Source organism: Anas platyrhynchos, chromosome Z, assembly GCF_047663525.1.
Source record: "Anas platyrhynchos isolate ZD024472 breed Pekin duck chromosome Z, IASCAAS_PekinDuck_T2T, whole genome shotgun sequence".
Taxonomy (NCBI): Eukaryota; Metazoa; Chordata; class Aves; order Anseriformes; family Anatidae; genus Anas; species Anas platyrhynchos.
The window spans coordinates 55,866,431-55,882,032 of NC_092621.1; the positions used below are offsets into that span (position 1 = coordinate 55,866,431).

General features: G+C 40.7%; 1 protein-coding gene across 5 annotated transcripts in view; it reads right to left on the reverse strand.

Moving 5' to 3' along the window:
- Positions 1–4,895: 4,895 nt before the first annotated feature.
- Positions 4,896–15,602, reverse strand: part of RNF38 (ring finger protein 38) — a 112,274-nt gene continuing 101,567 nt past the window's right edge. For all 5 annotated transcript variants that reach the window (XM_027446329.3, XM_038170920.2, XM_038170919.2 and 2 more), the window contains 3 exons: positions 13,695–13,816; positions 12,643–12,742; positions 4,896–8,408 (listed from right to left, as the gene is read on the reverse strand). In XM_027446329.3, the coding sequence (XP_027302130.2) occupies positions 8,352–8,408; positions 12,643–12,742; positions 13,695–13,816 (279 nt within the window). In that variant the 3' untranslated portion in view covers positions 4,896–8,351. The remainder of the gene's footprint in view (positions 8,409–12,642; positions 12,743–13,694; positions 13,817–15,602) is intronic.

Sequence of the window (15,602 nt, forward strand, 5' to 3'; positions counted from 1 at the left end):
TGGCTGCCACAGCCGCTCCCCAGCCTGCTGGTGCCCAGCCTGAACCGCTGCAGAAGGGTTCCTTCATGCATGGGATGACCCCAGATGTGGCTTTTGCTTTAATCGTGGTGGGATTCACGCTGGTGCCTTTCCCCAGCCTGTCACAGTTCCTCTGCAGAGCAGCCCTGCCTGCTGTCACCTCCCATCCACAGTCACCGTGGGCTTGTTCTACCCCATTGCCCTGTCTGCAGATAAGGACATTAAACATTCCCAGGAGCGGTGCTAGCACCCAGCTGCGGCCTGGACTTTGTGCATCTGATGGCACTGCTCAGTGCCAAGCAGTGCAGGGGGCTCTCTGTCCGCCTGCTGGCCTACCAAACATCCAAACATCTGCTCCAAACATGCATCCAAACAGCTGCTCGTCAGCTTGGCTGGGAGGGCATTACATGTCTGTCTCTGTGTACGATTCACAGGTTCTGGTGAGGGTCTGGGCTCTTTCTGCACCTTGGCAGAGACACTGGGGAATGAGAAGTGGCATCTACACAGCATCTGTAGACGTCAAGCAACAGGACGCCCCCGCTGCACAGAGTGAATGTGCCCAGGGAGGGGCAGCGGCTGGGGACACCAGCCACTGTCGGGAAGGGTCCCCACACCGCGGCCGGAGCCTCCTGTGTGCAGAGGAGGGGCCTTGCTGTGGCTGGGCAGGCAGAGCAGCTCGGGCAGCTGCTGTGTCCCCTGCGTGGGGATGTGCGACCCACAGCCGTGCCCAGCCTGCCTCACAGCACAGATTTGGCTTGTCTGGGTTTTGTTTTTAAAGAGAACTTGGGCAAAAGGCTGAGTAAAATCCTCCTTCTGCCCCCATTTCCCATACTTCTTCGTAGTTTCCAGCAAAAAACAAACAAGCAAAAAACAACCTGTTGTTTTCCTTTGCCACGACCCTTGTTATCTGCTATCGTTAACAACTACCATAGGACACAGAAAGCCCATCCCAGGGACCTCACCATCTTGTTCCAGGGCAGAAGGGAAGCTGGAAAGAAGAAGCCCTGTCCCTTCCTGGGGGAGGAGTTGTAGCATTTCTGTTTGGTGTTGTTACCCGTGCGCTAATTTTCCTGCTGTCCCCTTCTTGTACTGGCCTTGCTTTGTTCTACGTTTCCTTTTTCCTTATTGTGTTTCAGCCACAGATGCTTTGTTTCCTACAGACAGGCCTATAACTAGCAATAAGGGGAAAGAAAAACACCCCTTCCGATCTCCTCCCCCCCGCCTGTGTTTATGACAGCATTTTATTTTCACTTTCTGTTTCTTTGCCTTGCTTGTCCGCCATGCTGCTAACTGCTGTATGAACAACACTGCCCTAGGACAACCCAGCAAAGGTAGCACTGAAACCCATGTGGATTCATTCACCAGGAACCGAGATTTTCTAAAGAACGGGCAATCTCCGTGTCCTCTGCTCTTTGCTTGTCCGTGACACTCTGCTGTTTGCCTGCTCTTCGCATGCTTGCTGAACGCTGCCACTTGCACAGCAGGTGCTCCTTGCCCGAGTAACAGGCAACGAGTAACTTCCTTAATACTGTGTAGGAAAAGCACGAGACAGCCCCGGCTCAGCTGAAGCATTTTTACCTCACATCTCACCCTAACACGGCTGCAGGCCCCGTGTTAGGCCCAGCGCTGAGGCCCAAACCTCCGGCCTGCTGCGCCTTTGCTGCCTGTCGCTGCTGTACTGAACGGGCTGTTTTGTGGTAAAATCAAGTGCTCGTCAGTAGATGGCATCATCAGTTTCAGAACCACCACAGCCTAACCCACCCGCCTCCAGCACCCTCTGGGTGTTGTGCTCCTGCAGCCACTTGCACGGTGACGGCAGTGGGATCCTCCTCCAGGCTGTCTGGCCTCCACATTAAGTGTAGGGCACTTATGGATCGCTTCCCCTGCTCTTTCCAGGACCTTTCATGCATTTTTCCTGCTAGAAAACACTTTTCACCTTTGCACACACCTGCCCGCTGCACTGAGTGCCTCAGGCATCTCGCTGCTCAGTGTGCATTCTTCTGGAGACCAAACTTGCTCTGTGGCCCTTGCACAGTGACTGAGTGGCAGCATTTCCTCTGATATTTAACCCGTGGCCTTCCAGCTAACGACTGAGGATGGCAGAAGACTCACAAGAAGTGGTCAGGATCAGCAAAGACAGCTGCTATATAGGCTGAGTGTGAGATGTTGTGGCACAAAGGGAAGACGGAGGTCAGGAAAGGAAGATCTGGGGGCAACTCTGCTCTCCAGGCCGGGACTAGTTGTGGCCAAACTCCTGCTGCCCCTGCAACCTGCTTTACATGGGCAGAACAGCCAGTGTCTGGGGGCAGCAGATGTGGATCTGCTGGTATCTGAGCTCAGGCTCAAGAAATTGTTTTTTCAGGAGTTTCAGTCAGTCCATACATTCCAAGTTACTAGGAAGGGAATACCTTCACGTACTTGCTGATACCCCTGTCCTATAGCCATACTTGCATGGCATGGTAAGTCCTCCTTGTTCTGTGGAGATGCACAAAAAGCACGACTGGGCTCTTTGTTCAAGCAGTTTCCTGATGTAATTCAGTAGGAACTTTGCACAAGAAGAGAGCATGAACTCTTTGGGACCAGAAGGGCAGTCTTTCCTCCAATTCTTTCTCCGCTTTCCTCTTACGCACCAGCAATTTACTCTTTGCCCTGTGATGGTACCGCTGTATCTCTTGATGCTGGCAGAAACCAGAAAGCTGCTTTTAACTGCAGAAGGGAGGGTTAAACTTGTTTGCTTGCGAGTTTATAGCATTCTTGAATGCTGCCCCCCAGCTGAAAGTTAAGGTAAAGTGGCGGAAAGCCAGCACGTGGGCTGGTGCTAGAAGCAAGAAACCTCTGCCAAAATCAGTACTTGAGATCAAAAGTGTTACCAGCCAATCAGTGCTGTGGTTTGATGAGAAAGTTCTTGGTAAAAGCTTGCAAGGTCCCCAGTGTTCAGCTTTGCTACTGCCTGAGACAGGCTGCTAAATGGTCCTGCTTTGACAATGGTGACCAAGGCAGCAAAAACACACTGAAGACACAGAACGTGCAAGACTTCTCAAGCAGAAGCATAACTGCTCAGCCTATTTTCCCAAGTGTTCAGTATCTGCTGGGATGAGATAGGACACAGGAGCTTCTGATCAGTGCTTTCCTCGTTATTTTACTCCTACCTGCAAAGACTGCAAAACTGGGCTCATGGTAGTTAGTGAAGCCTCAGATCAGCCAGGCAGGAAGAAGTGGACAGATTTCCTTGCAGAAATGCACTGTATGCAGATATCCTAGGGAAACAAGACTTAGCTTCGTAATTCTATTCATCTGGAAGGAGTGGAGGGCTCTATGTATTGCAATGATGCAAGGGGAGAGAGATGGGGGAGAACTTCACTTCTGGCCGAAATTAAGGGCAATTCCTGGGTTACAGTTACACGTGTTCACGGATTTATAGAACAGCTGGAACTTGGCTTGGTACTGAGGATTAAGGGATTTAGATTTTGAAGGTGGTTGTACTGGGAGCAGCAAGGAAACAATATACTCAGTTAACAGGAAACAAAAGCAGAAAACCTACAGGGTTGGCAGTGAGAAGACAGTCTGGCAAGGCAGACCTGCCACTTCACCTACCAGCTCACAAGTATGTTTTCTGAGCCTTGCCTCCCCACTCAGAGGCTTCCCGTCAAACAGCCAAACATCCGCTTTTCTTCTGCACAGAAAGGAACTGCAGAGAGCTGCCGAGGGTTTCTCCTTCTGCTGAAGGCCTGCCTCGTGCACTCACACCGTGACAGATTACGAAGCAGGCTCCCGTTACAGTACCATCCATGCAGCACCGAACGCACAGTGTGTGTAGAAAAACTATTGCAAAAAGGATTGGCGTTGTGTGGCTGGGAGAGCTGCCTAACTCAGCACAGCCCGTGGGAACTGTGGGTACGGCTGTAGCGTGGCTTTGACCCGGTGCTCAGAGCCTCGCATAGGTTTGTGCTGCCTATTAGATACTCTGTGTAAATGGAAACCTTTTAAATGTATATATATTTCTTGTTTTAAATGTATATATATTTCTTGTTTTTAATGAGGTGATGTAAACTAAAATGCAACAACCAAACACCTACAGGATGGGCTCCTTTTTGTTTGTGTAACCACCACTTCCTTGTGTGACCCCAAATCCCTGCAATTCAGTTTCACCCTTAACTCAGGATGTTTTTCTTCCCCACTTTTAGGGCACTGCAAAATGTAACACATCAACAGATCTCCATGACACAGTGTGAACTGTGTGCCCAAGGAGCACTTCCATCCCCTCAAATTTCCCTTTGATTCTGTAGCTATTTTCGGAAAGCTGATCTTTTAGGCAAGGCTTTGTGTTCTATTAACTACGACCATTTTACACTTCCAAGATATGACACTTTGCGTCATTTTCTTATGATCTCTCAAAGTAGATCTTGTTTAAAAGTCTGTATCACCTCATCCTTGGAGGTATTTAAAAGATGTGTGGATGTGGCAACTAGACACCTGCTTCAGTGGTGGACCTGTCAGTGTTACGTGATGGCTGGACTTTATGATCTTACAGGTCTTTTCCAATCTGTATGATCCTATGCTTCTATGCACTGCAATTTAGAAGATAAACCTTGCACCTACAACACATCCTGTGGCACAGGTTGCCCAGAGAAGCTGTGGATGCCCCATCCCTGGAGGTGTTCAAGGCCAGGCTGGATGGGGCTTTGGGCAGCCTGGTCTGGTGGGAGGTGTCCCTGCCCATGGCAGGGGGTTGGAGCCAGGTGATCTTTAAGGTGTCTTTCAACCCACACCATTCTGTGTTGCCAATATCTAGAGTTGCATGATGAGGCAGAGAAACATAAGCAATACAATAAGGAAACAATTCACCTCCTTCTAGGAGAAAGAACAGGACAAAAGTGTGTAAGTGTACATTATACATTTATTGTTGAACAACTCTCTCAACTCCAAAATTGGACACAGGGATTAAAAATAAGAGTTCATTGCACTACCTAGTAAAGCATTACTAGTAACTCTCATAGAAAATGTACAAATTTTATTAAAAATTTATCAAGCCTTCAAATGATTTGGTTACAGATATAATACATTTAAAACTACACATTAAGTGATACAATAGAGTATGATTTAAAGAAAACACTTGACAAAATATGATTCCAACAAAACCCATAAGCTTTCAGAATCATTAGCAAATCTGAAACACAAGTAGCAAAATGAGGTAACAATGCACCAAAGAAAAAAAAACAAAAAACAAAAACAAAAACACAGCTTTTATAAAAGGCCCAAAGATAACTCAGTCAAAAATGTGTTTTCTGTAAGTAAAATTAAAAAGGTTGATAACTGTCATCCCCTTTATTACACTGTGTGTTAACAGCTGTGAAATCACATTCAAGAGACCGTACAAAACGGCATAAAACAAAAGGCTTTTTTTTTTTTTTTTTTTTTTAAAAAGAAAGCCACAAAATGAGACATTGGAATTATCCATAGGCCTTGATATCCACTAAAATGTCAAATTTAATTGACAGTTTATGCCAAAACCACAGCAGTGCCAATGTGATAAAGCGAACATTTATTATTTTTAGTTTTATTTTTAAGAAGAAGGAGACAGGTGATGGCAGGAAGGGAATAAACCTAAGAAATGTCTTGCTGTATGCTGGTACCGCCAGGTACCACAGCAGGCTGTGAAATTGCACACAAACGTGTGTGACACATGGCAGTTCACAGCTGAGCATGTATCCCCCTCCCTTCACAGCCACAACACAGAGGGCTTGGTTGTAGCTCATCTGAGCTGATCTAAAACATATGCATGTGTGCTGCTTGTATCCAACTAACCACACAAAGCAAGTCCACACACATCTGCAAGAGTCTCATGCAAACGAAAGAAACAGTCCAGGAGAGACGAGCTGTAAGAGGGCAACAACTCACTTCATAATTTTACCAAGTTAGACCCTCCATCTCCATCTCCCACTGCCTCACATAGTTTCACTAGAGAAAAAGGCATGTTACACATCGAGGTTTCTAAGTTCCAGAAAGAGAACTACTTTCCCTTGGCCTCAGAATGGTTCTTGCTCACTATGCATTTGTGTCTAGCTTAGAAAAAGTGCCCTCTTTCCATGCTTCAAACTGAATACTGAACATAGTGTTAGTTATGGTTAAATCTGTACACATAGAAATTTTTCTTTTGCAGCTATATAAAAGAGCCTAAGTTTTGTAAGACACGTGGCATATGCTTTTTTTTTTTTTTTTAAACATGATTTCATTCGTTAAAAAAATAAATTTTACTATATGTAATTTAACCTGCTAGGTGTTATTGTGAAAAACCTACTCTTTAACTCCTCTGGAAGAGAGAAGAAATTCTAACATTTTGAATTTGATGTAACAGCATGTTTTTGTTTAGTTAGTGTTCTTAGGTATGAATAGGAATGGAAAGACTCAGTGTTTTTGAGAACTACCTGCATAACTAAATGGAGGCAAGAGCATCTGAAATAGGGCAAAATTGTGCTTTTATTTCACTTGCACCACAAGCTGTGACCGGTCTGTAGAATACTCAAAGAGGGCAAGCAGCACGGAGAACATGTAACACTGTCTGAAATTATAACTGATACTAAAGCACAGCAGCATACAAAAACATGAGAAGTGATAAAGAATAAACTTAAAGCTGAGACTGGCAGCAAGTAACAGCAATACTGGTAACTGTGCCACTTGTGCTGCTGCAACCAAAGTAATGACACTGAATTTAGGAGAAGCATTTTGATGCAAAAAGTGCATCCTTTGAATAACTATGGTATATGTAGACCTACATATTTTGGTGAAACATCTTGAACATGCTAACAGACTGAAATGTTATAAACAAAACTAATTTCTTTGAAAGCACAAAGAAAATACTATTCAGAATAGAGGTTACCTCCCGTTTAATAGCACTTTCTTTTGGAAGGTGTTCCCATTTTGTCTTACTGTGGAAACTCAATTGCTAAAACCAAAGGAGTTCCTTCTTCATATTAAACTCATCACGTAAATAAGGAGGGACAAGAAGCAGCATCAGGGCAACTGAGTTCTGCAACGAGTGACCAAAAACCACCCTATTTTGTGATGCAATGAAAAAAAAGTTCTACTTCTCTGTGAAAATGATGGAAAGTTCGTTTTATTCAGTTTCAGGAATAAAATCGTAACCTCTTACAAGTTATTGTAATTGCATACGAACTCCCTAGTAAATGACAAAGAACGTATATGATTAAAACCAATGTTTAAAAGCTAAAAGATTATGTACTTAGCAGGTACAATGGTGAAAAATGAAGAGCTGTTGCACAAGACCCTCAGCGTTCTCTCTGCTTCCTTTCACAAAAGAAGCACGTAACCCTTAACTCTAATCTGAAATCAACTGAATGCAGTTATAACCCAGAAAAATAGAAAAATTGAAAGGGAGAACAGAAACACACTGATATTCAAATTACCGATTGAAAATGTTAATATTGCTAAATGATTTTTGCGGTATTGTAACTTTACATTGGTAAAATAACTCGTAAATCAGCAATTTAAACATCTGGTCTTTGTAACATAGGCTGATAAAACAAGGCTACTCATGTATGAACAATGCACTCTTCCATGGTACACACTTACAGCCTCCAGTGAAGGGGAAGCATAACCGCTTGTTTGAATAGTAGGCAGAAAAGTCTTTATACCTCTAAGTATGTTGGGGAGGAAATACTAAATGTCTGTAATTGCTGCACCCATCACATTCAGTGTGCAACTGCAAACACAAGGAAAGAAACCAGTGTACAGTCCTAGTACTGTTTAAATAACACACAAGATTATACGTTGCAGCATAATTAATACTACACACATACGTTCTCCGTACATGCTGGTATATAGGTTCTCAAACAGACATGCACACTCAGAAGCACACTTCACACATCCTCCCACTGGCAAACACACGGTCACACCACTCATTCCCACTCACAGTATCTGAAGGCTCTATATAAGGTAGATTGCTATATTGTTTGGAGCTACCACTTTTTTGTCTCTATTTTATAGAAAAGCACATGCTAAAAGATCACATCCACAGTAATCTCGCAGCAACACTCGGAATGATCACACAAACCAGGGAATGTTAGTGCACACACAAAATTAAGCTAAAGAATAAAATCTTTGGAGTTCCAATCACACTGTTAGTATAACAATCCCTAACTGTGAAGACTAGTTTTAAGCTTTATAATTGATTAAGTCACACAGTGCAAAGTAAGGTCCATTGACCCTTTTGTGGAAAGGGAAAGGCTGGAAGCCACATGGGTAAGTTCAATAGATCATATATACATGTGACCAGGAACATCCAAAACAGATTTGTGCTCTTAGATTGGTCATTCTTAATCACGATGCACTTCTGAAGCATCAGCTCGACAAATTGGGCAGGTACGATTTGCCTGTAAAAACAGAAACAAGAAAGGGTTCATTTTACTGACAAATACATTGTTAGTGAGTACATGACACAGAACATCCGCGATGAGAAGGCACTTTCAGTGCCAAAGAGTACTCAGAAGCAACAAAGAAGAGACGACAAAGAGTGTTTATGCCCTTTTTCAGTTTGTTACTTTAGAGTTGTGCATTTGTCAATTCAAAATTAGGTTTACAAAAGTAAGAAAAAAAAAAAGACTTTTTATCTTAAGAGACAGAGGAAAACAGCAAACTGGGCTTTACCTGTGTGATGGTGGTTATATTAATGTAGACTTACAGTCATAGTATATTGCAGTCAGATGGGTGCAACTTAGAAGTCGTACTGTGTGTTGCAGAGGAACCCAGCAAAACCAAACAAGCCACAGTGGGCCAGAAGTAAACGCCCTATTTGAAGGTGTCGTGCTGTCACAAGCTCTACTGGTCAGGGATCACAACTCTTTACACTCTCCTTATCCAGTTATTCTCACAGAAACCCATCATATAGAATTGGTCAAAGCAAAGTAGGGAAGAACAGAAGCAGTTTTAATATAAAAATAAATAAAATAATAATAAAAAGAAGGAAGATAACCTGGTTAAACAGGTATTAAACTTCAAAGCCTAAGTAACATACAAAAAAGCAGGTATAAGTTTATCCCTTCGCTAAGGCACTCACTGAAAATATGCACCCTGCAACTTTTTCACAGCTTCCTTAAAAGCATAACACAGACGAAATGTAACATTCTTGGAGTTACCAGGAGTATTTCTGTCTTTGTTTCCTCTTTTTAAGTAAAGGCATAATTTCATCTTAAGAAAGTAAGGGGAAACATCACAAACAAAATGTTACATTTATGACAAACATTTACTTTTGGCAGGGGGAAGGAAACACTTCCCTCTCCCAGATTCTGTATTTCACAATTCCTTAAACAACAGGACCAGCCATGTGCACTGAGGCACTGCTTTTTAAGCAACTTTTCAAGATTCTCTGTTTTAAGTTTGGTTGCATTCTTTTGTCTTTCTTAAAATTCACTCCCCTTCCTGATATTTAAGGAGACTAAGTGCAAAAAGAAGCATAAGATAATCACTCCTTCAGCCAAGCCAACTTTCTGTGCTGTAACAGAGAGTTGCACCATGAATTAACCAATTTAGTTATGATTGATAGAAATTTCTAGCTAAAGTCAACTGCACTTAGAGCAATGAATCTGTAATGTCACTAGAATTCTCTGACAACCGCTGCACTTCTTTAGTGTTAATCGATCAAAACCAAGCAAAAATATTTAATATTTAGTTTGTCTTTTCTCATATATAATACTGCGTTTCCTATCGGACTGTTATACATAAAATCAAGTTTTCCTTGTCATCTAGACCTAAATCCTAAAAGTGAAGATGGATCATATTTTCAAGCTGTCCTTTTTTAGAATGATGATTAAACCTTACCTTACGAAATAAAAAGTTTCTCATGTATTCATATTTGACCGAAGGATTTATGATATTAAGGAATAACCAAATACTGTAAAATATGAGAGTCGACAATACTATGAAAAGAAAAAGGATAATCTCCCTCTTGTTAATTCTATTTCCTCTACTCTAATACAAGTATTTCCTTTGCTCTTTCACAAGTATTTAGCCTTGTTTAAATACAAAAATATAACCTGAAGCAGGTAACATAATGCACTTTAAAAGAATTTTTCTTCTTGCTTGCATACACTATACAATGAGGTGGAACTATACACAGTATTCTTTCCACTAGTTTAATCCAATAAAAAGAGGGATAAACTTTTATTATTTTTAAAATTTTATTTCTTTATTTTTCAGTCAAGGCTAAACTGAAAAGGTTGAAAATTTGACTTTTTAGTTTTTACTTATTTATTTACCTTTTAGGGTCTTTTTTTTTTCTTTTTCTTTTTTAAGCTTTACAGTAATAAAAGCTAAGATTTTTACCTTCCTTTGGAAAATTTATTAACACTATGTTGGCTGGATGCTGTGAATTATGTAGATGTGGACATAATCATACTATCAAAATATTCAGCGATTTGTCAAATGTATACAAAATGGAAATAAGCAAAAAATTACAACCCAAAATATCTTTGTTATCCTTGCTTCTAGATGGTTGCTGCTTTACCTGTAACCTATTTATTTATTTATATTACAATAGGCTGACATTGTACAGGTAATTTGTTCTGGTTTGCAAGGCAAAATAATCTTTATTTGACACAGCATCTTCATGGATGTTCCATGAAACTAAACCTACACACATTGCTTCAGCAACATCCCACTAGGGTGCTTTATTCTTGCTAGGTCACTTTGCATTCCGCTTTGGGATATGTTATGCAAATACAAACCATTTTTGGTAGATGTGCTTGCACCTCATTTACATTTAGATTGTATTTCTTTCACCTTATTTACCCATCTAGGTGACACTCTTATGCTTATACAGCTTTCCTATGATATATCAAACTTTAGAAGGTACCACACTTAGACCTCTTAGAAAATACATGGTGCCTAAGCTGGGACAGGAACATCAAGACAAAGCTGTTTCACCATTACTACAGTAAATCTAAGGTTTTGAAAATAAAGGCTATTCTATTTGTAATTTGTATTTTATAAAGGCTTGCTTTTTCTATTTGCTGGTTTGAATTCACTTGCCAGTTCACTACCAGCTGAAAGTAGTGCATATAACGCTAGAACTGCCACAGAGTCCCCCAAAATCTTCATTTCACTTAATTGCCTGGTTCTTGAGACCAATAGCAGGCAATAAGGGGCACAAGAGCACGACAAGCTGGCATGCCACTTCCCTGATATATTTTCCTAACTCCCAGCAATTTGCAGATCAGAATCTCCATAAATCAGGGGTGATTTTTTTGCACTAATAGTCTAGGAAGAGCTTTCTTTTTGAAATCTTTATAGTCAATTTAACCTATATAAGCCTTTAGCATCCTCTGTCTCACACGCTGTCCAATGATCCTAGTTCTGTTCCTCATAAAACAGACTTACTATTATCCATGGCTACTTTGTCAACTCCACAAATTACTTAAGTTTTATGCACTGAAAATACTCTAAAATGTGGTGTGAACACTTCCCGAGCACCAAGAGGAATATGGGGTCACTGGAGAATACCACTTTCATATACATTATCTACTTAATTAGCAGTTACCAAATGAAATATGATACATCTATGTGTGTGTGTGTGTGGTGGTTTTTTTGTTTGTTTGTTTGTTTTGTTTTTGTTTTTAATTTGAAGATAAAACAAACATATGTTTATATTCGTCTTGCTTATTCTCAGGTATGTACATGAATTCAGATACCAAAGGACAACAGTTCTTCTGAAAGTTAGCTGAAAGAATGTTGTCAATATTAACTTGATTATTAATTTTCCTCGGCAAGTATTTTAGTGTATACCAAAGACATATTTTATTGCCTTTATGAAGCCAAAAAGGAAAGGGCTTTTGCTTTTTTTTTTTTTTTTTAATTTTAGTTGTTAATTAATTTAATTTAGTTTTTAATTTAATTTTTAAGTCCTCTAGGGACTGCTTCCAACATACTTTAACATACAATCATTGCAGTTTCAGATGTTCTACAAAGATTACAAAGATTAAAATAAAGCTGAATAGAAGAAAATACAGAAAAAAGGTGAGATGTTAGGATACTTTGTTGGCAATATATCTGGCTAATGCAGCATGTACAAATGTCTGCGTACTGTCTACTTACTTGTATCTCCTGTTCTTCATACCTTCTATATAGTTGTTATTTTCTGTCATCTTATTGAGCTGTCCTGATTCCAGACCCTTTTATTTTTTCTCAGATTGTCTTGAAATGTATACCATAATTACGTAAAGCCGTAACTATAATTAAGTTTTATATAAGCTTTATATTTTAAAAAGTTTTATTTAAGTTTTATATTTTTTTATATATTGTACTTTATACATGCATACACATATGTACACACATAATACACTCCGTGTCCTCTAAAACCTAATGGTGATAGCAAAGCAGGGAGGGAGGGTATTCATATTTATTCTTTGCTATAGAGGTTATTGAAAATAGAATTTCCCTATGGTGAGATAAACTAATTTGTACTTTCAAGTCTGTTGACATTTCTACCATAAATAATAGAAACATGAAGCAAGAGATAAAATGAAGCAGAACAGTAAAATAAACAAATCCCCAAATAATAACCACCCCTTCTCAAAATCCCGACATAATGAATTCTCTGTAAGATGACTTTACCTTAAGCCATTTATCGACACACTTGGCATGGAACTCGTGGTTACAGGGTAAGACTCTAAGTAGCTGCCTTGACTCAAAATCACACATGCACACCACACACCTGAAAAAAAGACAGCAAAGCTTAAATGTATCAGTTATTTGAGAACGTCGAATATACATTCCACACACAACTTTGCAGGTGTGACTGCAACACAGCAGCTTCTACAGTTATCTGTATTTGTGGTTGAAGAAGTGTAATGGACCAAGGTAAACTGGGAACTCTTTTTTTTTTTTTTTTTGTGCTTTCACATCACAAAACAAGTGCTGCTTCTCACATGAGTTTACAAATTCAATCCACAGAACAGATATTTCACCAAAAATTTAAAATGGTGGAGACGATTGTAAAGTTCACTCAAAAAAATACAACTGTTTCCTGATATGACTGCTTTTAGCTCTTCTGGTGTAGCTGAGGCTGCAATCTAAATAAATAAAATACAGGCATATAAGTTGTGTTCATTCCCTACTGCTGCTGAAGTTGAACCGAGGAGCACAGCCACTAGAATATGAAAGAAAAAAATTCTTGCAATTAATTTGGTACTGAGTCACTTCAAATACCTTTTTACCGATAGCGCTCTTTCCACTTGGTTGTGCAGATCTTGCAGACAGAGTAAGTTAATGGATTTTAAAAATAAGAAAATGCACTCTTAAACCACTGACTAAACTCTATCAGAAGCACTTGAAACTTCCAACACATTAAGCTATTTTAACACAGGCCAAAATCCAAACTGACAATGTTATTTTAGATTCTAGGATGCTGAATCCTAGAACACCCTTCCTTCAACTTAAATTTTTTTAAATGTGAAGAACTAAATTGAAACAATTCTAAATAACGTGAGACTATGTAGACATTTTACAGTGAAGTCATAGAGTTTTTAATTTGGAAAGCGATCTAAGAAAAAACAGTTTAGTGATATGACTACTTTCAGCTCTTCCAGCATAGTTGAGGCTGCTATCGACATAAAGTCAAATACAGACATAAATTGTGTTACCTTGAAAGACACAAATGTACTTACAATGTCTGTTCTGACTGACGGTTGTTTGGATTGAACCTATAGGATGGGAGCTGCTCAATGTCTGCCTTTGTTAGTCCTCGTGGTTTGGCTTCTCCCAGACGTTCTGCCAGATTCAGCAGTGCCTGAAAATAAGGAAATGAGGTATTTACAAATTCTGTTTAAACAAGTGCTGGTTCTGCTACTGGTGGAGGTGCCATAATATACCACCACACAAGCTGGTAGCACAAATCATGCTCTTAAGAGATGTTTAGAACCCTTAGCTCTCCCTTCCAAACAAACATCATGGCAAGTCCTGTCCACCACCATCTTTTGACCATCTTTCTGAATTAAGCAAAATATTCTCTTTGGGATTTCAAAATCCAGGGCCAAACTTCAAAATTCTACTGTGGTTGCACAGCTTCATGTGTGTTTTGCTTCTGAAAGATCTCCTCATGCCATTATGAAATTAATAGCATAGGTAAATAGGAAAAAAAGTCAACAGATTAGCTTCCTAAGAATATACGACTATTCTAGTCCTCTGAAAGAAACCAAGAACTCAACATGAACTGGCAATGTGCGCTTGCAACCGTATACTAGGCTGCATCAAAAGCAGCATGACCAACAGGGTGAGGGAGGTGATTTTCCCCCTTACTCTGCTCTCTTGAGACCCCACTTGGAGCACTGTGTTCAGCTCTGGGAGCCCCAGAACAAGGACAAGGAAGTATTGCAGCTGGTCCAGAAGGCAGCCACAAACATGATCAAGGGGCTGCAGCACCTCTCTTATGAAAAGCAGCTGAGAGAGTTGGGGTTGTACAATATGGAGAACAGAAGGCTCTGGGTAGACCTTACAGCGGCCTTCTAGTACCTAAAGGGGGCCTATGGGCAAGCTGGGGACGGACTCGTTTTTAGGGGGTGTAGTGACAGGACAAGGGGCAATGGTTTTAAATAACAAAAGGGTAGATTTAGATAATATATTAGGAAGAAACTCTTCACTATGAGAGCAATGAGGCACTGGCACAGGCTGCCCAGAGAAGCTGTGGATGCCCCATCCCTGGAGGCGCTCAAGGCCAGGCTGGATGGGGCTTTGGGCAATCTGGGCTGGTGGGAGGTGTCCCTGCCCACGGCAGGGGGGTTGGAACCAGGTGGTCTTTAAGGTCTCTTCCAACCCAAACCATTCTGTGATTCTGTGATTTATAAATGTGAAGGAACAGCTTCTGATTTCCACTCCACAACGTGGGTTAGATGAACTGGGAGATGGAGACTTCATAATAAATCTGGAAAATGAGTGCATACCATCAAAGTTTAAATACTTTATTTTTTTTTGTTGAATTTTGTGTTCACTTTCTGTGAGTCAAGCTTTGCAACCCAGAGCCTCTTGTGTACTTAATTTTGCACTCTGTCATGTATGTAACTTGCACTCCCTTCCAAGGGACCTGGGGAAAATACTACTATGAACTTAACAGAGAACCAATGCCCAGAGAAGTTGGTGAAAGCTGCAAAACAGTACTGATCACAAGCAGATTTCTAATACTGCCAAACCTAGGGGCATTTTTTACAAACAAGATGATGCTTCTTCTGAAGTAGCACAGAAGTTACAACAGAAGCGCTCACTGTTCAACTGGCAATGGTGTACTGCTATTGCACGGAGGAGCACTGGAAAAGAGATGCAAAAGTAAGGGGTTTTGAAGAAGGAATTTTTTAAGAGAATCCAAAGGGAATCTGGTAGTTTCAGAACCAGCAAAGGCACACCAGCCTGAATTGCGTCACAACTGCCTAGGATGTTAGAGATGGTTATGCATCTATAGGTGTGAATTCCTGTACCATCCCAAGGGTCAAGAAGAAGAGCCACTAAAGCAGTTTTACAAGTGTTACACTCAGATCGATTAATCCTATGATATTAATGCTATTCTGCAGTTATGTACATAAGAA